The following is a 26174-nucleotide window of genomic DNA, read 5'->3' on the forward strand; positions in this document are numbered from 1 at the left end:
GAACTTGTTGATGTATTGTAGGTACGCGTGGCAAAATTGACGCGTTATTTCGTTCATGACACAACTTCTCACCCTTTTCAGGGTGAAATCAAGAACGTGTCACTGCGCAAGCGCATTAGGCATTTAAACATGGCGGACGGCAGGAGTCAGCTTTCGGTGAGTAAAAAGAAATTTGGTGTTTTGGGGCAAAAATATCCAACTAACATATTGTCGCCCTGTGACCAGGCTGGTATAAGTGCTCTGGCTGCTATATATCAAATATATGACACATTTTATGTTTAACAGAAGAGAATTTCATCATACATGACGTAAGGCCGTGGACATATGTGTCACAGTCATGTAGATGAACTCGTACAATACAGGAAGTTGTGTACTACAATTATAATGTGTGTCTGTGTGGACATCATAGCGAACGGTATGTTTTCGCTAGACTTTGTGTGATCGTTGGAATTCTGACTGTAACGGCATGCTGCATTCAAGAGAAATTATGTCTTTCTGTTACCGGTTCGATCAGATCATGGATGTACAAAAATCCACGATCAAATCATTGATCAAAAGCAACCGCTTGTGTATGTTGTTGAAAAATTGTAGCTCTACGGTGAGGCGGTCGGTGAGTTTTGGTTTTTGCGACATCGCTCACCAGTAGAGCTACAATGCCGAAGCCCCTGTAGCATACAAAATAAGCACGCTGCACATGGCACGGCATTTTGATGTAAAATCCCATATATTTACTGCATTTGGTCGTACCGATTTATCACTACTGAAGACTAAACACTATACTACACTAACCTTGTCGTTTATGGGGTTTGGTATTTGTTCAAATACGTCGATCGCGTTCCAAAACATTTCTTGGAGCCGCCATTACCAACTTCCGGTAATGGCGGCTCCCAGAAACACGCTCAATGTTTATGGAACGCGATCGACGTGTTCGCGCTAATACCAAACCCCATAAACGACAAGGTTAGTGTAGTATAGTGTTTAGTCTTCAGTAGTGATAAATCGGTACGACCAAATGCAGTTAATATGCGGGATTTTACATGAAAATGCCGCGCCATGTGTGGCGCGCTTATTTTGTATGCTACAGGGCCTTCGGCATTGTAGCTCTACTGGTGAGCGATGTCGAAAAAAACAAAACTCACCGACCGCCGCACCGTAGCGCTACAATTTTGCAGCAACCGCTTGTGTATGTTGATACACAGTCCCTCTATCCTGGATAGAGGGACCGTGGTTGATAGCTTCATGCTGGTGTTGAGAGCTACGCCTTGATTAGCAGCAGTACTATAGCAAACCGTCTGACCCAAATACCCAGGCAACCCCTCCACCTACAGCACCGCAGCTAGGCGTTGACATGCATGATCATGCATGGACGTAATTTCGTAAGTAATAATTCTGATATGATAATACCCCTGGAGGTAAACCCCGGATCGATTGGCAGAACCACAGTCCTTCCACAAATGTGGAAGGACTGTGACGGAACATTGGGCAGGCTGAAGCGTCCAGGTGTAACAGCAGCCCTCCCCACATGTACTGCCAATGGGTTTAATTAGGCATAACTTGAACTTGAGGTTGCCTATAGGCCGACTGCGACCTCTGTCTGTGCATGGAGGTAGCTCCATGGTCTGTGGTAGTTTACTTCAGCAAATCATATCATGGAACCCTGAAGGTATTACCAAGGGTATGATCTCCACGATCGAGCTAAATAAGAGAGCTCCGGAGTCACACTATCTATTCTCTTTCTCTCTCCGACAGGTTGACTCCGGCATTAGTCGAGTCCTAAGAGAGACCATGGAACACACAGACTTCAACTCAGCTACAGACAACTGCTCTCAGCCGATTCAAAAGTACTTCCACCAATGTGTGGAGACATCAGTGCAATATGCTGGATTTTACACAGGAATAATTTCTGTATTTATATGGTTGATGGCACATATAATGTGAGTCATAGGTTACGTATATACTATGCAGTAGTTGCTTATTTCCTTCCTCAAGGAAAATCAGGAATTGGCATTTGAGTGATTCCAGCAAGCCAGTGTTGTATCAATGCTATGTGTGTTGCATGGGAAATGTGTACCTCAGAATTCTCCTTGACGTTTGTGACAAACCTTCATCAGGTTGTAATAGTTCATGTGTGACCTCTCCCTGTATTGAATGTGATTATGTGATGTTTATCACTTTTCAAGAAGTCATAAGAGTAAAGAGGCCCTGAAAACTGAGCTCGCTAAAGTAGTTCTACAGAACAGCACCCTCAGTGTTCACTTTGGAAAGGGTGAATGTGGTTTTCCATGTCATTGAATAATTCAATTTTCTTGATATAAGCAGTGTCTTGACAGCTTCGCAGAATGGTATCCTTTCATACAGGTGAAAATGTCTCAGACGTCAAAATTGTGAAATTTGAGAAGGTGAAACTAATTTCCCGCTAAAATTAGTGATTTTCTAGCACTACCTTTTGTTATGGCCTTATATGTCCAACATTAAAATTTCAATAATTCTGCACACAAGCTTAAACCCCAATAGCCCCAACATTTGTTGTTGTAATCTTTTTTCTCTGTCACATGATTAGTTTTTTGAAAACGGCGAGCAGAAATCAAAAATGATGTAAAAATATTGGAATTTACATGACACTTTCGACATTTATGATAGTGCTATACACTTTTTCAGTCTTTAATGTGTCTTATTCAAAGAAAACTCTTGGAAAAGTGAGGGTATTGGAGATAAGTTTACTACACATTCACAGCATTTGTGGCTTTAACATTTATATCAAGGGCTGAACAAAAGGACATCTCATTCTTTCCTGATATTACTGTTGCCATATATGATGTTTCTTTGCTCCTTTTATGCTTTCAGATTATTCAGAATACGCCAGAGCGATGCAAACACAAGTGCAAAATCTTTTCTTTATCTTGTACATATGACTGTGGCAGACATATGTAATTTGATGGGTGCTATTTACACAAAACAGCTGGGTTCACAAGTGAGTATTGCTGAGATCGACAAGTGTACTGTGTACACTTCTCTCTGTCGCAGTGTTCGTGCTGGCATTTGCCACACTCGCAAAATGCGAATAAAACTGTCATTTGGTGAAAATTTCCTGAAGGTCATAGACCACACTTGCGAATTGATTTTTCAACCTGAAAGTGATTTGGACGTATCGTCGGATCAATTTACCTCAGATATGAAACTAAAAGTTGGAAAAAACCTGTGTATTTTCTGTATTTGGTGCATTACTCACCAAACACTACTACTATTGTGAATATAAAGTTGCTATAGACAGAGGTAAACTGGAGATGCATTTTGTGTAAATGGATCAAAAGACTGCTATGATTTGATTGAAAACTCAACTGCTAAACTTTTGCAACATGCACTGTAGCTTTCACTACCGTTATAAACAAAATATCTTTAAGGTTGCTTGCACCTTGAAATAGAAAGATTTGATAATGTTTGCTCAAATTTTCAATAAGAAAACTTCAAATGATCTCTTTTTCAAATGAAGAATTGCAATGTTCACTGACTCTTGAAAGTCAAAATGGCTGTCATCAGTTTGTTAGCTCAAGGTAGAAACACTAAATTTTCAATTTTCACAGAAACAAGCCAATGAAAGTTTTCATTTTATTCCGTGGACACCAAAATGAGCTCCCATGAGTGGTAGACTCAAATAGTATTGTTACAATGAAAGTTTGAGAGTCTGAATATCTGCCCCCCCAAGATGCATTCAACCTAAATCCTTTGAGTGCCAAAGTCAATTTTTGTCACCTTTCAAAAATATAATGCAGACAATTTTTTCCAGATCAAGACAATTTTTTCCAGATTTTTCCTACCATTTTGATCATGAATTGTAGACAATGAAAAGTTATGTCCATTTGCTCCAAAATTATCATAATAATTGTGAAAAAAAATTGGCACTAGAATTTTTTGGGGAAAAATTACAGTACTCAAAGAGTTAATACAAAAAGCAGCCATGTTGTCAAAACTATTCGAGCCAGATCCCCTCACCCCTCATGCAATTTCATTTGCTAAGAGCAGATATTACTAGTCTAAGTGTGGCCTTTGCAATCCTGTTTTTCTCAGCACTGATATGAAGGGGAGGACAGAGTTTGCCTATGGCACAAAAGAAAAAAACCTTGGTAAGAGATCACATACGAAACATGTTAATCCTGTACTCATTAAAAATCAACACATCAAGAGGAGACATTGATATTGGATTAAGCTAGGATTTTATCATGGCTTTCTAGAACAGGCTTTGCCTAGGCTGAATAATTGAAAAGCTGACATTTTTGTAATCTCTCTCACTCTTCTTTGTTTCCGACAGATTTTTACAGCCGGTTATTTTATATTTATGGACGCAGTTTTCTTTCTCCAGTATTTTTGCGTGAAGTGTGGCTGCTACAATCGCTACTTCAACACATGCAAGGACTCATGCGGTGAGCAAAAGACTTACAGGGACATAGTCCTTCATTTTAGCATAAGTTAATTACATTATGATAATATATTCTGCTGAATGAAACATGTATCTTCTCCAAAATCAGTGATTGCCTCGAGTACTGTACATGTAGGTGTAGAGATAAAAAACGAAGTGTTCTTCCTAAGGTTTGGGAATTTGTGGTAAATGGTTTCAGGAATCTTAGTGACAATTTTGTCATTCCCTTAAACGGGACTGAATTGATACACAAGTTTAGGATCCTCCGTAACATGACTTCTAAACCATGGTAAAGATTGCAGGGAGAGTTGACTGTACCCTTAAAGCTCAGTTAGCTGTGACTTGTGATTCACTTTCTATTATTTTTGTTGTGTGTGTAAAAAATTACATCGTCTTGTTCTAAACTCCCAGTCATCATGAAAATCATAGCCTTGAACTTGTCAACACAGCCTCTACAGGTATCTGTGAAATGTTCAATGTTATATTTTGGCAGCTGGATTCTAGTCCAGACAGCAATTCATTTGTTAGCGGTAACATGTCGCTCATCAATGATAACACTGTGTACATGGTGTTTTCAAGACCGCGTTTTAGCTCTGTCTAAGAGACAAGTAAAAAAAGCAAGCTGGTTTTCAGGAACAAACGTATTAAAAATATCGTCAACAGTAAGAGCTATTTTTCCTGGAATGAAAAAAAACATACTAGCGCCAGTATGTTTCAAATGAAACTTAATGTGACAGCGCCATAAACTTAAGTTGTACAGTGTGTGTAGATATTATCGCAGGATATATTTCAGCGTGGACATACATGTACCAGAAGACAGTGAGAAAAGCCGTAGGGAGGTTTTGTTCAGTCTTAGCTTGACGTGAAAACATTAACATCATATGCCAGGTGTGATTTGTTGTGTCATATTACTCTCAACATCTTTCAAACATACACATGTACGTGTATAGCCAGAGTGACTGCTCATGTAACAGAAACCTGACCAATATATTCCCAATTATGACTTTCTCCCGTTTGTTGACCAATGTATACACAAGTTAATGTTGTCGCCTGGATTTGTCTGATTGAGTGAAAAATCATGTGAGCAGCCAGAGAGGTGTGTTGTGGAATGGATTAAATAACAGCATATATGCCAGTAGCATCTTTTCCAATGCCTCTCGGTCTGCAATTTTTATGCGGACTGCATGTGATGTCTCTTCCACTGTGTTTGATTGCTGATTTTTTGGAGCTATTCCCCGATGAAAGTTTTCACTACGTAGTATCACTTAACACTCTGAGTCTGTAAAAACTTTAGAAATTGGAGCATGCATCGTGCCATGCTGCAAGTGAGAAACAGCGCCCTCTGAGGTAGACTTGGGCATGTACCACTACAAGCCAGCAAGCATCCTGTCTGATCCAATACATGTAGCAACACAGTTTGTAGCATACTCCCTTCAGTGTTCATGGTAGATCAAAAATATTGCGGAAATGACCATTAATCTTCTCTTAAGGTACATGTATTAAAAGACAACAATGATTTTGTTTAAACAATCAAAGTATAGATATTCTCAATAGATTTTAGTTCTGTGACTTTTACCAATAGCAGAGCATATCAGAAATAGTACATGTACCTTAAACCTTTCACATTCATGGTTTGGCCTAAACTAATTGTTTTGACTGTAATGTCTACACTAGGTGACTGGGTGGCATACGTTGTGAGTTCAAATCCAATCAAAAATTTACTGAACTGATATGTTGACCTATGTGTAGGGAATTGGATAGCAGCTTTGCTTTGCATTCTGGTAATAAACTAATATGTATTAGTTAAAATCATAACAGGAAAAATCCATTTTGTCCAGAGATCAAAAACGAAATCATGTGTTTGCCATTCAGCAATGGGGTAATTTTTAACATGTTTGCAGTTATGTTCTGTCTTCATTTTGTACACTGAATTTACGCAAGTACACGTATTCCCTGTTTTCTTAATATTACAGAAAGGTGACAAATTTTTCACCACCTTTAAGCATGTTAATTGCTAGTTCTTGGTTTACACGTGGTCCCCATAGAAGCATCCCACTTTTCAGGATGTCAACAGCGTCTGCACAGTTATGTTAAACGCTGAGACGTTCTTCACTTTTTCTAGTCCAAACCAAAACTCACTTGTCAACAATAAAAATGCAGTCTACACATGTACAGGTTATTGTATCTCAAAATGCTCCACAAAGTAGAGTACACTTGTACAGGTTATTGCATCTCAAAATGCTCCGTGTCAACTGTAGTTTACAAACAAAACAGAAAATAATGAAAGCAATCATGAAAAGTTATGGCTACTGGCTGTTTAACCCTTTGAGTGCTTTAAAAAATTTTAGTGTGACATTTTACAAATTTTTATGAAGTTCTGTGTAATTTTTTTGATAATTTTGAATTAATTGGACATCACATTTCATCAGCTACAGTTTTTTACCAAACTTTTGGCAAAAATCTGAAAAAATTTGTCTGATGTATATTTTATAAAGGCGACAAAATTTTATAAAGGCGACAAAAATTGACTTTGGCGCTCAGATAGTTAAGGTAGTTCGCACCTCGAAAATGACAGACAAATAAACTTTTGCTCAAAATTTTCGTTTTAAAGCAAATTGTCAACCATTTTCTTTCAAAATCATTAATAAAAATCAGGGGTCACACACAAATTTTGGTTCTAGCGAAAAATATTTTACTGATTTGAAAATCAAAATGGCGGTCATCCCTGGGTTATCTTATGGGGGAAAAATGAAATTTCCCATTTTTACAAAACTAAGCATCCAAGCGAAAGCTTTGTTTACTCAATAAGCATCAAAATGAGCCCAGGCAAGTGGTAGACCTAAAGAGTATTGTGAAAAGTTTGAAAAGTTTGAAAGTCTGAATATCTGTCCCCGAGGCACATTCTACCTCAACGACAAAGCAAGACAATGTTTGCCTGGGATATGAGTTCAAAGCTATATGCATTTCTTCAAAGTGCATGCGTACAGTACTTAGACTGAAGCAAGCTTTTATCTTTGCATCCTGACAGCTACAAGCCTATGGAAGCGAAAACGACGGCAGCAGAGCGAACAGGTGTACTGTTTTATTATTCCCTGGATAGTTTCCGGGATTTACTTAAGCAACACCATCTTCCAGGATTATAGTATGGGTAATCAGCGTGTCCTTAAAACAGGGCGGGTTTTGTTGTCCCTTCCAGAGGTAAGGATCATAATTTCAAAGTATCTATTATTCATTGATCCAGCTTCTCTACTTTGTGCATGCATATGACATTTTAAAGAATGAAAATTTGGCTTGAAAATTAGGACATATGTGTACTATGATAACTTGCCGCTGAAAATTGTCATCTTGCGCTCATACCAGTACTTTGCTCAAGGATACATTTAAATTAGCTTCTTTCCTAATCAAGGATAACAAGCAGGACTCATCATGATGAGCTCCAGATTGAGGAAGTCAATAAGCTCAAATTTTCACCAATATTCTAAATTCAAAATGGTAACTATTCTGTTTTAGCTGGAAGAGAAAAAGATTAAATTTTTAATTTTCCATGTAAACGATATAGCAAACACTCAAGTTTCATGCCAGCTGTCAAATCCAGTCCACTCAAACTGCCGACTATTTGTACAAAAGAACTCTAGAAAGTTTAAGATCCAACAATCGCATTTTGCCAGAAATGTATCGGCTTGCAGAAAGTACAATAAAGTTATGGGAGAAAAGCAGTGACTTCATAAAGTTTCATTTAACCCACATGGTCATGAAATCACCATACGGAATTTAGAACACCTTATTCCGTTTCTGTTGCAGGGAGAAAATGTGAAAATTGGGTACGTTCTAGGAGCTATTGCTGCCATGTTCTATTGGTTGTCACGGCTACCAACGATATGCGAAATTGTGAGTGTCGGGCAATTGTGTTGTTTGTGTGATGCCTGCTTTGTCACCCAGAATGATCAGGTTGCAATTTGCGCCCACTTGAAAGTTTGAACGTACATGTATACTGTAGCGCACAGTCAGTGAACATGTAACTGTTGTAATGACTCTCAGGTTGTGTATTTCGCCGGCACCTTTCTAAGTACAGTGTTCAAAAAATACTAAATGATGTGCAGATACAAGAGAAGTACAACACTGTACATGTACACGACAATTTAAACATCAGACCCTGTGACACCTCACACCTGCCAGCCACGATACCTTGTAAATTCATTGTCTCTTCTATAACTTTTTTTTTTCCAGTATGCCGCTTCTACTATACCAACCTGGAGCAGAATATTTTTTCATTTACTGTGCATGGTAGGGGGTGTGACATACAGCGTAGCAGTCGTCACGCAAAGTCTAGCGCTTGATTTTGTACTGAATGCATTGCCATGGTTACTCGGCTTGTAAGTAGACCGTTGTATTACATTCATGGCTTGTTAAGTACTTGAATATTTGCAAATTGAAGCTCTATGCAAAACCTACACCAGTCGCCAAAGCTGGACTCTTTTTCTCTCAATGTAATTTAGCTCAACAGTGTACAATAGAACACTGATTATCCGGGAAATAATTACCCAATATGTTCTGTCATCCAACTATGTCTTCCGGCATTTATTCCTTTGATCTGGAAATTCCTAACAGATACATGTACAATGATCATAGATCCAATTAGTTATGATAAGAACTAAACAAGTGACCTTTGCTGAAAAAGTTAAATCATATTGAAATATCAAGTCACTGACTCCATTCCATGCCAGACTTAAGGTAGCATGCACCTCGAAAATAAAAATTTATTCCTTTTGTTCAGACTTTCCTCAATGTAACCTTTTTCTCACCGAATCAAGAATAAAAGGGATCACCATACAAATTTTGGTAATAGAGAAACAAATAACGTGTAACTTACGGATATCTGAAATTCAAAATGACTGCCGTCCCTGCATTAACTCTACAGAAGAGTTTTAAAAATTTCGATTTTCAAAAAACTAAGACAGTGAAAGTTTTATTTCTTCAAGTGCTTTAATATGAGCCCCTACAAATGGCAGATCGGAAGATAATTGTAAAAGTTTGAGAGAACGAATACCTGTCCCCAAGGTGCATTCTGCCTTAACGTTGCTTGCATTGTTTACCTTTTCAGACTTTGTTTAGCTGGTCTTGATCTTGGTGTATCCTTTATTTTGTTGTCAACAACTCTGTGCTATGTTGTAAGCCCTGTACAACATTTGCAGTAGATCCAGTATCCAAGCTATGAGGTACATGGAAGAAAGTGCCTCTGGATTTTGTCCGATCTACGTTTAGGGTTCAAACAATTAACAATTCACCACCATGCTACCATAGGGATCTGTTGTTTAGGGATTCTCTTTGTGGACAAGGTGGCCAGGGCTCGATGCAAGGTCAAATCATCCACTAGCCCGAAGGACTAGTAGCAGTTCATTTTTAGTAGTCCTAAATGAAATCTACTAGTCCTGCTCAAGCAAAGCCAAATGTTGCTCTCATGTTGGAAAGAGGTGTATATGACCATTCTATATTTTTTTTCACAAAGGTTTTTAAACCCAATAACCAGAGGTCCATGTATCTTTCTTTCACGAATGTGACTTTGTTTGTGTACCGTCTATTTACTGTCTGTTCTGTGCTGTTTTGTGTCTATGTTTACAACTATTGTCTTACAAATTCTGACCTAGTGTTATTGGATTATGGATTGGTATGATTGCGATTATTTTTTCATGCAAGACTAGCACATTTGCTTACTGCAAAATGTTTAACTTTGAATCATATATAAAGCACTAAAATGACCTGAATAAAATATCTAGTGTAGTAGGAAAGGTCATGAAAATAGCCTATTGCCATTAAGAATAAAATAAGACGTAGGGATTAATTTGTTGGAAAATTCTTCATAGCTCAGGTAGTGCACCACTAATTGGCAAAGAACATGTTTGTTCATGGTGAGGACAGATTTGTTTCACCAGAACTGAAATTCGTACAGCCATTCACAAATGTTCCTGTGGAGTGCCTTCATATTTTTGACATATATCACATTTTAAAATTGACCAGCTTGTGGGGAGGACCTCTCATTTGTAATAATGGTTTGTGAAAAATTTAGTTTTTAATTGTAAAAATGTTGCATTTTACCATTTCATGTGCTTGTGTCTTTCATGAGTTTTTGCCAGTTACTGGTAACAAAATGTGATTAGCAATAACCAATGACTCCCAGAAGTCTGATACACCCATTTCATACGTTGTTTTTTCACTACTGTTATAAGGTTCACTTCACTATTATTGCCCCAATAATTTACACTTTTCCACTAAAATGGCAAAACAATAAGTTGCTTGCACCAAGTTAGTATCTGAGAGGAATTCCCTCACCTGTACAAGCAGTAGCAACTTGCCATAGCACTGTTTTGGCAAGCTAGATGGCTCTTTTTAAGATCAGCTTCAATCAAGCTAGGGGGTCTTGACTATATATGGAGGTCAGCATGTGGAGACATTCCAAAGCGGGGTCAAGCTGGCTACGAACGATCGGAGGTTGTTTGGGAATGCCCCTGAAGAAATCTTGAGACAAATCTTCTTTGAAAGGCAAGGATGCAGTGTTTGAGCAAAATTGTGGGGTTGCTCATGTTTTTAGGCGAAGTGATGAGCTTCAAGCAAACCAAAATGCACGACGTGCAGACAATTCTGTTTGATGCACAGCGTTGAGCCATGTTTCCCGGGACCATGTTACTGGCATGTACCGTACAATTTGATTCTACGTAGCAGGTAAACTGTTTCATTTTAGTGTTGGTGATCAATAAAGTTTGCTTCACTGTTTCACTGTCCAATTTGTTTGGGTAAAAGTTAGTTTATTTTTAAAATGATTGAGGCTTGGTTCATTCTTATCGAATGAGTGGCCCGGCGTCCCATGAGTTTTGTAGCGATAAACTTTCCTGGACTGCTATTGAAAAATTGCACTAGTCCGCAGGACTACCTCCGACGACATTTTTACTAGTCCTCTTAAAAATTTACTAGCCTCGGGCTAGTGGGCTAGCGCTTATGTCGAGCCCTGGTGGCTGTTTGGAGGACACATAAATCAGGGCACTAATTAATGTCTTGTCCCTATAACTGGAAGGGTTGTCGAAACTTTGTTCAAAGGTCTGAGGGACCCCTGTATGACTAACGTAAACACCGTATCCTAGGTACATTGGCAATTGATTAAAGTTAAAACATGTTTGTCATAATGTGCGTGGTAAAATTTAAACGATGCAGCTAAGTTGACTCAATGCATCTTAGATATTGTGCATGCAATATGTTGTTTGTAAACAGGAAGGTTGCCCAGGTGCACTTCTGACGCCCCCTTCCCTTTAACCTTTATTGTGCCAAGTTCATAGATGTATGTCACCATCGAGTCAAGTTGGTTCAAATCAGTGAGGCATAGCATGTCCCATACATGTATGTTGCATTTTAAAAGAGACTTGAGTATTTAAAGACCCATGAATACAGAGATACCCTAGACACAATTTTTACTGAATAAGCCTGATACAACATACCATAATGAGTAGGTGAAAATGCATAATCTGATAAAATAGCACTTTTTACTGAGCAGCCACATAAGAAAGTAACAGACCTGACAAGATTAGGGTTATAAAAGTATTTTATCATAGCAGTGATTAAAGGTATACAGTCACCTGTAATCTAAAGATGCCCATATATGGTCAAAGGGGCGTTCCTTGGTATTCAAAATGCCCATTTGAGGGCGATGTTTTTAAAAAGCCGCCATCCTCTTAAAATCTGTCATTGGTTAGATTTTCTCTTTCCATGGTACCTGTAGCAAAATTGGAACAGGTGACAGTGTACCTTTAATGTGATTGGTTCTCCGAAAACAACATGAAAACCACACATGCAGTGAACCTTGACTCTCGCAACTCAGATCGCTATCCAAATGATCGTAAACAGGACAACCGACAACAAGAACACGGTCAGTAACGTCATGTCGCTGCTGAGGGACGACGACGACACCGAGAGTGGCGCCGGCGTCGAGGAAGTGAACGCGGAGTGGATCGCAGTCAAACCAATGAGCAGCAAGTACCTGAAGAAAAGCCGGAAGTCTGAAAACTTTGAAATGGAAGAGTTGGAAACGCTGCGGAAAAAGACGAGAGATAAGAAGGTAGGCAAGCTTTCAAGTGTCAGTGTGATTTTGACATTTTATTTATTTATTTGTTTATTTATTTGTTAAGATTTATCCGACGTAAACTAAATAAAAAGGTCTACATAGGATTGGGTGACCAAAACAGGTGCAAAACACCTATACAAAGTCAGTCCCCCATAACACAATACACAAAGAGCAAAAGAAAAAGAGACGTATGACCTTGCATCCTGGTATGTGGAATTAATGGACTAGCTTGATCTGATACTCCCACACCAAGAACTCCAGAAATTTAGATTTTGTAGAATTATGAAGAATTATTCAAATTGGCTTTGATTATACAGTTTTTTGTAGCAACATCGCACCACACAGAAATGCTCAGGATGAAGTTAATAATTACCTATGCTCTTTACATATAATGTAAGAATTTGTGCTATTGATGTGTAAAGCTCACAATGGTAAGGATGTCACCAACCAAATCTGGAGTATGCAACCACTGACTTCAATGAAAACAGCCACAAGTTAACTGTAATGAAAGTTTACATGATTTAAAAAAGAGAAACATATAGCATTTAATTATGTACTTATATATTTGTTCACTTATTTATAATAATTAATTTATTAATTTATATGATTTATTTATTTATTATGAACACCAACACAGATGTGATACAGTTAGAACATAATCAACAATCACATTAATAAGGGTTTAAGTAAATCAGAAAAAAAAACAGTGTGACAACGTAGCTAGATAAAACAAGTGTAAAATAGCCTGGACAAAACATATGGAATATATATGATCTAAAAGTGAATTGGCGGTAATTTTAACTCAATCCCACATGCTTCACAAAATGTTCTGTTTGGTCAAGTTGACCACCTAGGAATAAATTGAAAACAGATTTGTCAATCAAGAACAATGTTAAGTTGGTACGTCAGGGATGCAGCCAAAATGTTAAAGCCTGAAAGGCTTAGAACAACGAAATGCACAGTATCGTGGCTGCCGAATTTCAAAGGCTTCATCTGTGCATGTTTACTAATAAGTCTCCCCACAGCCATGACAGAAGGGATATTTGTGTCAGGGCGCCCAGAAAATGGAATGAAAATGTCGACCAAAAACAGTGTTGCTGGCTTTGAAAAGAGATACACATGCTGCTCATCCGTCAATCTCATTTTCAGACAAGATACATGGGCTTCAGAAGGAAAAACGTTTTCATGGACATAGTTCACACTCTTGACAGTGTTAAAGTTTTTTGCCGTCAGAAATAAATTAATTAATCATGGCACAGGATTGAGAAAACAAAAGAGATAGCTTCTTTATCAGTTCAAGTAAGAATTACCTTTTAATCCTGATGCAATAGGCAAAATAGCATTTTAATATAATCCCACATTTAAGGATTACAAAAGATTAATATGCTTCTAGATTTTGGAAAGCAAAGATGTGTGTGAATGTTTGATGAGATATCATTAATCAATATTTATTAATCAATATTTATCTTCATGTTCTTACATTTGGGGATTAAGAGAGATTACATCCTGATAGTTTTTATGTCAGCAAAGATTTATGTGAATATTTAATGAGTTGGTTACTGGGTCCTACATATACCTTCAGAAAGTACTTCAAATGGATTCTACGACGGATGTAGGAAGCGAGTAAGAATACAACCAAATGCATTAAAGTGTATCGAAAAACTGATAAGAACAACAGTAAAATCAAAGCAGTACAACACTTAAATCAATGTGGTCAATGATTTTTTAATTGCATTTTATGAGGAACGACTGTATCATACACATGTTTTACACTGTCAGGTGCAGTTAACAGCTAAGCGGTAATAGAGGAATCTGCAAAAGTTGAAAAATTGTTCAGTAGGAGGTCAGATTAAGTGAAAACAAGACCATCAGATCAACAAACACCGACACTGGCGTCTGACCTCCTGATAGACAGTGTTTCAACTTTTGCAGATGGAGATGATTAAATTATAATTTAAAATATCGTTTATTACATCAATTTTGGTGTTTTACCACATTGATTTTGTTCTCCTTACCATTTTATCGATACACTTAAATGCATTTGGTTGTAACGTTTACAGTCTGATATCTGATTTTTTGACAGACTGGCCTGCTGATTGACATTAGCCATGATGACGGCTATGTGGCAGAGCGGGAGGACTCGGAAGACGACGAGACCGTCCTCCTGCAGGTGGACCGGGAGCCCAGTGACGTTGAACCAAGGGTAATGGTCACAGATTATGTGTATAACTCTGATTCTACCGATAAGTCACAAGACAATACCGACCTGGAGGTTTGTACTGCTGTGTTGTAGACTTTGCAAGAATCATTCCATCATACTCAACAACCAAAACAAAACAAAACACAAAACAAGTACACTATATATCCTTAAAAAAAAAGAATACACAATGCTTACATTCCATGTAGTCTAGAATGCTCTTTGAGACCATCTTCCACGAAAACGCTCAAAATTATACATAAAATATCGTCAATGTTATAGTCTCACGCTAAATTAAAATAAAAACACATGAAAATTGTGAAAATGTGGAATAGTGCGTTGCATAGTTTACATGGCATAGCAGCAAAGCAGAGTTCCAAGTTGGCTCTTTTTTAAGGGGACTATCTCAAGTGCTTGGTAAGAATACATTGACTATGGGTGTAGCAAGCATATATAAATGGTGCATGTGTGTTGTCTGTAAGGTGAAATTACCCTTGCTGTGTTGTATGTGTGTTTATAGAGAAAAAGGAAATTTTTCGATCGACAAACAGTGATTATTTTTGTTGTTTGTTTTATTTTCCTTTTCACACTCCATTGCTGTGTTTCTCTTAAATTTGAGCTTCGCTGTCCAGCGTATGCAGAGCTTATATATCACATGTACGTCATAGGTAGTATATTCCATGTTGCCCACCGTACATACATGTAGTTATCTCTGGTCACCTTTAATACAGTATGTCAATATTTTCTGAAAATCAGTACGGAGTTCTCCTTGTGCTTTTTGTTTGATTTTGTACTTGTAAGGTCCCCAGGAATGATTCTGTTGTTCAAATCTGATATACATGTAACTGTGAAACACTTGGCATCTCATTCTTCAGATTTTAAAATATTAGTCACTAATTGCGGTATCCCCTCATGATGTCACAGGTCAAAGGTCAGAGTTTGAAGAATAGAGTTTTAGTTTGCAAGTTTCATACCTTATACCTGAGGCGCATTCAGTTGCGTTCTGTGAGGTGCCCTTAACCCTTTGAGTACTGTTATTTTTCCCACCAAAATTTTAGTGAAACTTTTTGCCAGTTTTTATGAATTTTTCTGTAATTATTTTGATAATTTTGGACCAAATGGACATCACATTTCCTAGGCTGCAGTTTTCATCAAAATTGGGGCAAGAATCTTAAAAAAATTGACTGGGATACATTGTATAAAGGCAACAAAAATTGACTTTGGCGCTCAAAGGGTTAATGATATCAAGACGTACACAACTGGGGCATAGCAGGGCTCTGAGGGATGTCACTGAGGGAACAAAATGGCAGTCAGAATAAACAAAATTTCAGCCAGATATTAAAAAATTTAAAAAGTTTTTCCCAGTTTATTTTTAGACATTGCCATTATGTCACAAGAATCGTGATGTTTCAGTGTATCATTATCAACAGAAGTTCAGCAGTGCAGCCGTCTTTTATGAGAAGGAAAGTCTTCAGCTCGTATACACAGAGAATGTTGACTTATGGTTAACCCCTCGGTACAAAGACTTTTACATCACTTCCCAGTAGAGAGATCAAGATTTGAATTTATCTGACAAGTAAACTTTTTGTTTTGTATCGTATGATGATATTACAACAACTTCAAAACATGTTTCGTAAATCAGATTTTGATAATCGTCATGTCATACAAGCTGTTGTCTGCCATGTTTATTCTGCAAGTTGCCCATGCTTCCCCTGTAAGGCAAGCAAGGGCAGTGAAAACTGTCCCGGGATACCCCAACAATTACATCACATGACAATCAAACAGAATTCCAAGTCGCCTGAGGGCGCCTCAAGGAAGATAACGGAACACACATCTGGTATTCTGAATCAGATGTCTTCATATTGTATAATCATACTCACGCCCAATTATTTATTCCCCTGAAATGGCACAGATCAAAACTCGTGAATTATGCAAAGATGGTTTGAGCAGCCCTGAATAAATAATAATTCATAGCCTGTTCAGTCTAGTATGTGATGATTAGTAAATAGTTACTTTGCAGATCTACTGCTAAATATTTAAAAGATGGCATCTGGTGTACCCAAGTAGAACAATTACAGACAACGTGCTTCATTAGGCTAGAAGAGGACTAAATGATTTTTGCAAACTTGAAAGGCGGAAAAATATTGTCATTAAATCTTGTCCTGTTTCCTTAAAAAGATCAGGACTGTGACAGGGTTTGCCATGTTGCAATGGATCTGTGTTTCAGAGCACAACCAGAGAAAGCATACTGTAGATGAATCCTAGTGAAGGCTGACAGTGCCCGTAGGGAGAAAGCAATTACAATTGTTCATCTGCCATTTTTTTCATGTGTTGTCTGACATTTAGAGCTTTTAAACGTTAGCAGGTTTTTTCTTCTCATCAGCAATGAGAAACTACAGGTCGACGGAGCAGATTGCACTTACCAGTAATATCAGTAATGCCTCTCCATTCGGCCATTAGTCAAGCTTCAGCCATTTTCTCAGTGTGTGCGTTTCGTGGTTAAGACTCGGCATAGGGTATAGTACAGACATTAGTTGATAGCATGCCATTTTGGTAAATGGCTTGAACGGCATGATGGCCTTGCGTATGCTGTTAGAACTAGAGAATCATCCTTCTCCGTACCAATTTTAAGGCTTGCACTTCATATATCACCTTTTTGTCAGCGTTTGCCAGAGGGAATGAACCACTTCAAAACCGCTTTGTGTACATGAGGTTAATCACAAAACTCCACTACAAAGGGTGGACGTTCTTTGTGTAGCCGCGGCAAAACTCTGTGTGTGATGTGGGCGGCTCATGTTTGTACAGATTTAATACATAAGAGTAACTGCGAAAATTGAAGTGGAGTAATTTAGAGTTGTATTATGTATGATTGATAAAGACGTGGTGTGCCAATGAATGTAAATACAGGTGTTATAAAAGGGATTTTTAAAAGATGCTCAAAGTGTCAGGTAATTGGCTGCAAATTCAAAATTGCTGAAATGCCACCGTAAAAGTAATTCTACAGTGGACATTACCTCCCCATGAGCTCAGTTACCTAGGCCTACAAAGTAACACAAAGCGGTGATCTTAAAATGAACAAAACTATAAACAGCTGAACTTTGTAAGCTGAGCATTGCAAATGATAAAAGTCCCTTCTTTGCATGGTATTTTGTTATTTTGGCTTCATCAGCAAATAATTTTTTTCTTTCTGATGCGAGTGTACAAAAAGCATTCAATAAGATAAGAGTACGGCTAGTCGCTTGGCGGCAGATATTCAGACTCTCAAATTTTTTATGATACATTTCTGGCCTACCATTGTTGGGCTCATTTTGAAGCTCTTGGAGTGAATAACATTTCTATCATCTTGTTTGTGAAAATAGAAAATTGTATTTTTCCCTGTAAGGATGGTGGCAATTTTGAAATGTCAGTAAATTTGGGTAATTTGTTTCTGCAGTGCCAAATTTTGCAAAGCAATGCCTGATTTTCATTCTTGATTCCGAAAAGGAATGGTTTGGAGTTTCCTTGAGGAAAGTTTGAGCAAACGTTTAAGTCTTTTAATTTCGAGGCACAAATTTCTGGTCTGATTCCCAAAGGAAATTTAATGTAACGTGAGACTTACGAATTTACTGTGAATGTGACTTACAAATGGGTAAACTAGTTCTTCACATTGTGTAAGGAAAGACATCATTAGAGTATGTCTTTTTAGCCTGTGAGCGTACACAATTTAGAAGATAGAGATGCCGTCCCAAAGCAAGTCTTCTGAATAATGATTTTAATGACTTTTGATAGAATATAGTTTTTATCCCTTGGGGAAGGACAGGTTTTATGACGTAAAGTCATGACCATTAATTCATTTTTGCGATGGTTTCATTTAATTTGTCTAAAACCTGGGTCGAATATATATTCATGGTCACCAATCCATTCAGTATCTTTCAACATGTCAAACAATATAAGTAGTATCTCGTATCAAACAAAATTCATGAAAAATGGCTGACTTTGTCCCTTTCACTGTAAAAGTTTTGGACAAACACATTGCTATTAAAGATGACTGTGGACCTAATTATTGGGAATGGCGGTGAACAGCAAGGTTCAAAATGTTGCTCTTTGGTGCTATGTATGTTCTTATCTATATTAAATTATTGTTAATATTGGTGAAATTGTGTTCAAAAAGGTCACTGACAGGTAACTCATTAAATCTGGTTGATTTTTGATTGCAATGATTGTTTGACTTGTGTTAGCTCTCCTCTTGGTAACTTATCATATAGTACAATGATGATATTTTCACAGGCACTCATAATTAGGGTTAAGTTCTATTCCTGGAAATTCACTTTAGTTTCTCGTAAGAACTGTGTAAAGTGACTTGATCAAGGTTGAAATCGTTGATAAGCTTGTATGTAACAGGGTTATGATATATTTTCCATCTTCCAATGTATGTGTACTTGTTATCTTGTAAAGTAGGTTGTTAATGTTAGAAAACCTGTAGTACTGGTACCTGAAAAGGATGGCTTTCTAGACCTAATGATATAGTCATCTGTCTTGTAATGCATTTTGTCCAGGTCTTAGAACACCTAGGTCATTGCAAATGACATCATGGTAGTTCGCATGGGTATATTGCATGGAAGTGTAATTTTGAAATCATGTGACATGCTTTGATCTGGTCATTTTCCACACGTATTGCATATCAGAGTGACCCTGGAAAAACAGTGGAAGAGGAGAAATCTCCATTTGCTGAGTTGTTGTAGCGTAAATATTTTTTTTCTGTCAACTTTTCTAGTTCTTTTCATTATCATCGTATTTATTTCTTTCATTTTACCTGCAGAATCTGTTGTGTGTGTGTGTGTCAATGTACCATGTGTGTATGTTTGTGTATGTGTGTGTGTATAAATGATCTGTACCAGTTGCAGACATGTTGAGGGTTGGTACATTGTCATCAGTGCATGTCCTACCTGGTCCATGAAACAAGTATAGATGCTTCATACATTAACTCACCTTGCTGCCAGGGATATGTAGGAGCTATACAGATAATAAACTCACTTTACAAAGTTTCCTTTAACAATAGTGGTGTTCGTATTGATAGCTTTGCTTGTTTAGTTGCCGTTATGTCAAAGTGCTTGCTTAGCAATCTTCTCAGTTGATACCAACTTGTAGGGACTGCTGTTTCTGGCCGATGTCTAGATAGTAAAGAATGCTGTTAGCATGTACCTTTACAGTGATAGCAGTAACAAATTAAGAATGGTATAGAACATGAGGTCTCCTCTCCCTGCCGAGTAATAAATACCGGTTTTATTAATTAACTTTTTTTGACATTGTGTGTTCGGTTACATTTCTGTTAATCATTCACTGCAGTGGGAGGATTTCCAGAGTGCCCCCGCAACCCTGACTGTGCACTCCACGACTCACGACACCAAAAAGTGGAGCAGCGACGAGGTCCAGATGCCGGACTTCGGAAGCAGCACCACGGAAGCGGAGAAGAAATCGTTCGAAGAAGAATGGAGGTCACGGCCAGAAGCTGACTGGGATTTTTGAGTTTCCAAGTGTGCTACAACAGCAAAATCAAGTTCATTTTGAAAAACATTGTAACAACAATGACAAATACAGTCAAGTTTTTTATCTCCAAGGTCAACTTGACTGCAGATTTTATTGTAGATTTTTAGAAAAGTTTAGTGCCTACTTAGCCAATATCATCTCATAACTTACCTCACTATTTATTTATGATGAAAGGGATATTAAGGTAGCATGCGCCTCAAAACTGAGAGACTTAAACTTTTTACTCAAACTTTTCTCAGGAAACTGGAACAGTTGCTTTCAAAATAAACAAATCAGGAGTCAACATGCAAATTTTGCAGTCTGAAACATATCACAGTTTTAAATTCAAAATGGCCGCTGTCCATTTGTTACGATGGAACTCTATAGAGAAATATTAAAATTTAGATCTTCACAAGAAATGACGATGAAAGTTTCATGTATTTCCTCCATGGGCTTTGAAATGAGTCTTCAAAAGCAGCGGACCAGATGAACTGTATTGTACAAATTTGAGAGTTGTAATATCTGTCCATGAGGCACATTCTACCTTACAGCAAGTAGAATACTATCATAAGGACACTTGGCGTAATATTCTTCAAATGCATCAGAGTATTACAAGTCACATGTATGCAAATCTGTCACATCACTTTTTAGGTGTAAACATTACTGCCATTATGTATCTTGAATTTCAAATGTTCGGCATTTGCCTTATGTCAGTATCAATAGGCATTTCAAGTTCAAAGTGTAAGGAGCATGTAGTGCATAATACCAAGGTCAAGTTGTATTTTTATTACGTTTCAAGATGTACAGTAATGTATATTTACAAAAAACTCGTGTTAAAGAGGAAACCCACAACCAGTATCTACTTGTGTCTAAGCCACATGGACCAATAATGAGATGAAAACAGAACAGCATCAGTCAATGAAACATGGTCACAACTCAAAACAGTGGGCTGATGTGCAGAGTCTCGGAAGCTGTTATCCAATTGGGTGGCTTAATCTTACCGTTATAATTGAATAATAAAAATAGACTCCCTAAGTTGCAGTGAATAGTGACAATCAACCAATCAGATATAACCTTGTGAATATGTTGCACATCCGCAGGAAAATATCAACTCACACGGTACAGCGCTTTGAAAAAGGACGCAGGTTTATAACTGAAGAGTACAATCATTTTTGACTTAATATTGAAATACAAAACAATGAAAGATCTGAGAAGGTCACTAAATTATGAAAGCAGAAAAAAAATTATGATTCTAATACATGTATAACAGAAAAAAAAACATATTTTTACCTCTATTTAATGAAGAAATTTTATTGACCAAATGCACTTGACAACTCTTACAAATAAGCAGTTTCCACAAATACTGTTTGTTTACCTATCGAGGAAAGACTTGTGTAAAAATATTTGCTCACAAAGTGGGTACTTTTAACAGCTCAGATTTTTATGCACCAGTAGATTAGAGTAGACTGAGTGATCGCTTAATGCAGAGTTTCATGTTATAGTGATTCATATTTGTTTAGTTCCTGCAGTGTCGGGAAAAACTTCTACAATGTTGGCAGGGTGCCAACTATTTGTGCTTCTTTTTATTTAATATCATCACTTATGTGCCAATTGATTTCATTCAAACTTGGCACAAGGACATTGTGCCACAGTATACATATGCATGTCAGTTTGTTTTGTGATATGATCCAATATGGCTGGCTGATAGGCGACCATTTGTTAGTGTTTTTTCATGTCTGTAGCATTGACTCATTTCTGAGCTGAATGTGTTCAAACTCGGCAATGTATTTTTGAACGTGGTACACTGATATTTTAGCAAAGATGTGAATGTACATATTTATCAACATATTTTTACCTGTTCGAACCATGACTGAGACATACCTGAATCAATATCAATCAAACTTTGGGTGACAAACATAAACACATCAGTTTGTTTTGCTGTGTGATCCAATAAGGCTGCTATGCTAGACTGTGAAACATTGCATCACAATAGTACCAGTATTTCTATCAAAGTCTTTGAGTTTAAATTGTCCTCACTTTGATACAACTCACTATTTGGCGTTTCACACGATACATGAAATTTGTATTCAAGTCTTAGACCTGACCCATTGACTTTGCGCACATTATACAAATTTAGATGAAACCAACCAAAATCGTGATGATGTAAAACAATGCTATTTTAGCCACAATGTTGTGTACATTTTCAGTGCATTTCCAAGCTGCTGAGCAAACCTTGGTAGAAAAGTCACTTTTCCCAGTGCCCAAACTCTTTTTTTTTCCTTCACAACAGCTTCTTGCCAAATATGAATGACAAATTCTCATCGGGGCTTATGACTTTGTTGATAATTATGATAATTGTCCTGTTTTTGCATGGGCAAGACCTTGTACAGTGCATCACTTCACCAATGTACTCCAGTTGGTGCTGAGATGTCATAAACCATTGCTTAGGCATCCAAGGTAATATCAAGATCAAAGTATTTCGAAAAAACAGGTCATAGTGCCCAGTGACCCATCATCATTTTCATAACATTTTGTAAATACTTTGTAGCGTTACTGTGTTTAATGCTGGTATCAGTATTTAAACTGAAAATTACATCATGTTTCCGTGCAAAATTTAGAGAGAGTGGGCAAGATATTATTCAGAGGATTTAGTATAGACTATTAAAGTCCCCTATACCAGGTTTTTGGATCTATTGCCTTAACCCATTACATAGTATTTATTGTTAGTAAGTGCTGTATACACTGGATTCTTGCCTGGCCAGGGGTATATTTTGACTCTTAAATTTTTAAAATTCTTTTCTGATCTTCCACTTGTGGGGGCTCATTTTAAAGCTCTTGTAGAAAGAAAAAACTGTAACCGTCTTAATTTTTCCAAAACCAAATGTTTTTATTTCCCTTATAGAGTTAACAGGAATTGCAGCTTTTTTGAATTACAAACATCGGTAAATATTAGGTAAATTTGTTTGTTTCTCTAGTACCAAACTTCACGCCATAAACCCTGATTTTTATTCTTGATTTGGTAAGAGAATGGTTGAAAGTTTCATTGAGGAACGTTTGGCAAAAGCTTGTCTTTCACTTTCAAGGGGCACGCTACCTGAAACACAATCACCCTCCTCCATTGATACCAGACGGCATAACCTCTTGGTTGTACAGTAGGATTATTCCCGCAACTTTACCATCATACATATGAGTCTGTGCCAGTCAATGCTATAGCTTTTCCATGACTTTGCAGCACCCACAGCAGTGTTTTTCCTTTGCATATTTCATTTTGTGTGGTACAGCATTTAGCAAAAGATTGATTGATTATTCGACACATTTTTGTTGTTTTTTTTTAGTCTTAAGTGATTTTAAATTATGCCATATTATGGCACATGTACCAGGTATAGACATTCAAAATGGCAGTTCAAGAGTTTTAATCGTGTGCTATGTCAGATAAGCTTCACATGTTTGTTTTTATAGATAATTGACTTTCCTGCAATTATGCATAAGATTCATCTGTTTTACTTTCTGTTTGAAAATCTTCAACTTGTGTGATAAATGAAATTTTAGAGATTGTTGCTACTAGCATGAAATGTCTAATCTGTCCCTCTATGTACATGTAGTTTTTTGTTTGAATCTTAGTTTCACACACCTCGCATTAAAGTAGTTGGCACCTGTCCTGCCTTCAGTGAACCGTAAAAAATATATTTTGCATTCAGTTTATTAGCTACAACATTTATGTGGCACATGGTAGCTCCGCAGAGTCCTCGCCCTTGCTAAGCAAAGCAAGACCGACGAAGACAGGGTAGTTAGAATTTTCGGAATGGATCGTGGTGATTCCTGAAATTACAGATATCGGAAACCTGGCTTGTGGTTTCCTTTCAGCAATCTTATAGCAGGAATAATTGCAACGTTTTGTTTTATCTGGCAGCAAGATAACATCCTATTCAATCGATCCAAATTGGTAGCGCGTTGGAGCCGGCGAAGGCTGGTATTCTGATGTTGAAGGGGGTATAAGAAAGCCTGGATGCAGCGAGTACCATAAATCTACAAAACAAAATAGTGCGGCACCTGTGCAGTCCGTATATCGCTATAGGCAAAATCAGTCCCCGGCATGGAAAATACGAGAGACCACGGTATTGTGCTTAGGGCAAATTATAAGTCAAATAAATGCAAAGTTGCCCAAAGCATGATTGCATCAATTGTTTGACAGCAAAGTGAAGAGTTTTAGTTGGTTGCGTAAAGGAAGGTCAACGTAATTGACATGAAGTTTGAAGCCGTAAAATGCCCTTGTCCAGTGTGTGAATGTCAGAGTGACTGAAACTGTTGTCAGTGTAGGTTTTGATGTTACTATTCTGTATTTTCAACCATGCTGTTTCTTCATCTACTCAGATCAACATGCGGAAAGATCAATATCAGGTTTAGAAACACAGACTGTTCATCCTATTGTTTGCATTGTTATAATTTTCTCCGTAAACTTGAGATGAATATTTCAACGATAACAGGGCACTGAACATAATTAGTACTTTGTTTACCAGCCGAATATCGGTTCAATTCAACGTGGTCCGGGGATAACAAAACATGGTTCTTTCGGAGAGCAAGCTCATGGTTGATTATGATGTGTAGTTTTGTTCATAATTAAGAGTGCTCGTGATGTCTACAACTAAAGACAATACCATGGTGTCACTAACGTCATGGAGAAAGCACTTAATAAAATGCCAAAACTAGACATGGATCGCATGGTGATTACATCATTGGCTGTTTCTTATTATTATTATTACACTTTATTTACAGAGGGTAGTCTGAGTTACAAAGTAAATATTGTAATTTACATCAGAGCCCTCAAAGTACAGGGAAAAGGAATAAATACAAAAAATAGCAAATTTTTACGCAGTAAGAATACATGACAAGTCTCAAAAAGGCTGAATAATACGGAACTCTAGTCCAGTGAGGAGCCTTCGTTAGTAAATTTAGTGTGTAGAAAGTTACGTAAATGAACTTTGAACTGTGCAAGACTTTCCGTATTTCTTATGGAAGAGGGAATATTATTCCAAAGGCTCGCTGCACGATACGCAAACGATCTTTGTCCAGCTGCTGGTTGAAAGAAGGAACATATAAATTAGCATTGCTAGCACATCGAGTGTTAAAATGATACATCTCAGATACGTAAGAAAACACATTTAAATAATCGGGCGCAAGACCATGTAGTATTCTAAAGGTTTGGACTGCAATAAAATAGTCAATTCTGAAGTCTATAGGCAGCCAGTGGAGAGTTGTCAGAAGAGAACGTGAAGAAAATGTTACATCAACTCCTAAGATCACTCTACCAGCTCTTGCTGAAGTTTATAAATTCGTTGCAAATTGGTTTTCGAAGTGTTACCCCAAACTGTACAACAATAGTCAATCACAGAAAGAAAAATGGCATTGTAAACTAACATAAGGGGTTCAAAGGTGTCAAAGGTCGCAGTTTTCTTAGTACTCCTATCCGCATGGACAGTTTCTTACACAAGTTGTCTATATGTGCATCCCAAGTTAGAGTACTGTCAATCTCGATTCCAAGAAGGGAGTGAGTAGATACATTAGAAATGCAAGTGTCATTGATTCGAATATCAAGAGTGTCATTCTCATCAGACAAGTGATTGATTTTCGGACGAGAAGCAATAATCATACATTTTGTCTTGGTAGTGTTAATTGACATGGCATTATTTGAAACCCAGGTGGAAATTGGTAAAACATCCTGTTGAAGTTTCGTACCAACCTCATCAATAGAAATGCCTGTATTGGCTGTTTCTTATGTGTATATTATTGGGATAATAGAGTACAAGATGGACGAAGAATTGTCCAGCTCCGGTAAAGGGTTTAGATCTTTTATCCCCATCCACATCAAACCATACCATCGGTGTTGGCACTTTTAACGGTTTTGCCCAAGCCCACAGTTATCAAATAATGAGGATAGGTTTGGCATTTGAATG

General features: G+C 37.5%; 1 protein-coding gene across 4 annotated transcripts; it reads left to right on the plus strand.

Annotated features, from left to right (window-relative positions):
- On the plus strand, positions 1-22144 carry LOC139137063 (lysosomal amino acid transporter 1-like). 4 transcript variants are annotated; one of them, XM_070705021.1, is made up of 12 exons: positions 1-156; positions 1750-1934; positions 2845-2971; positions 4307-4418; positions 7443-7612; positions 8216-8302; positions 8642-8787; positions 9516-9543; positions 12279-12515; positions 14605-14724; positions 19383-19440; positions 20044-22144. In XM_070705021.1, exons 1-11 carry the CDS (start codon positions 130-132, stop codon positions 19437-19439), a joined length of 1296 nt encoding a protein of 431 aa, XP_070561122.1. In that variant the 5' UTR covers positions 1-129; the 3' UTR covers position 19440; positions 20044-22144. The 4 variants fall into 4 exon arrangements, with proteins under 4 accessions (XP_070561122.1, XP_070561119.1, XP_070561121.1 ...); XM_070705018.1 differs by lacking the exon at positions 19383-19440 and having other exon boundaries at positions 14605-14793; XM_070705020.1 differs by lacking the exon at positions 19383-19440 and having other exon boundaries at positions 2-156.
- Positions 22145-26174: the final 4030 nt, after the last annotated feature.

This window comes from Ptychodera flava, chromosome 7, assembly GCF_041260155.1.
Source record: "Ptychodera flava strain L36383 chromosome 7, AS_Pfla_20210202, whole genome shotgun sequence".
NCBI classification, from domain to species: Eukaryota; Metazoa; Hemichordata; class Enteropneusta; family Ptychoderidae; genus Ptychodera; species Ptychodera flava.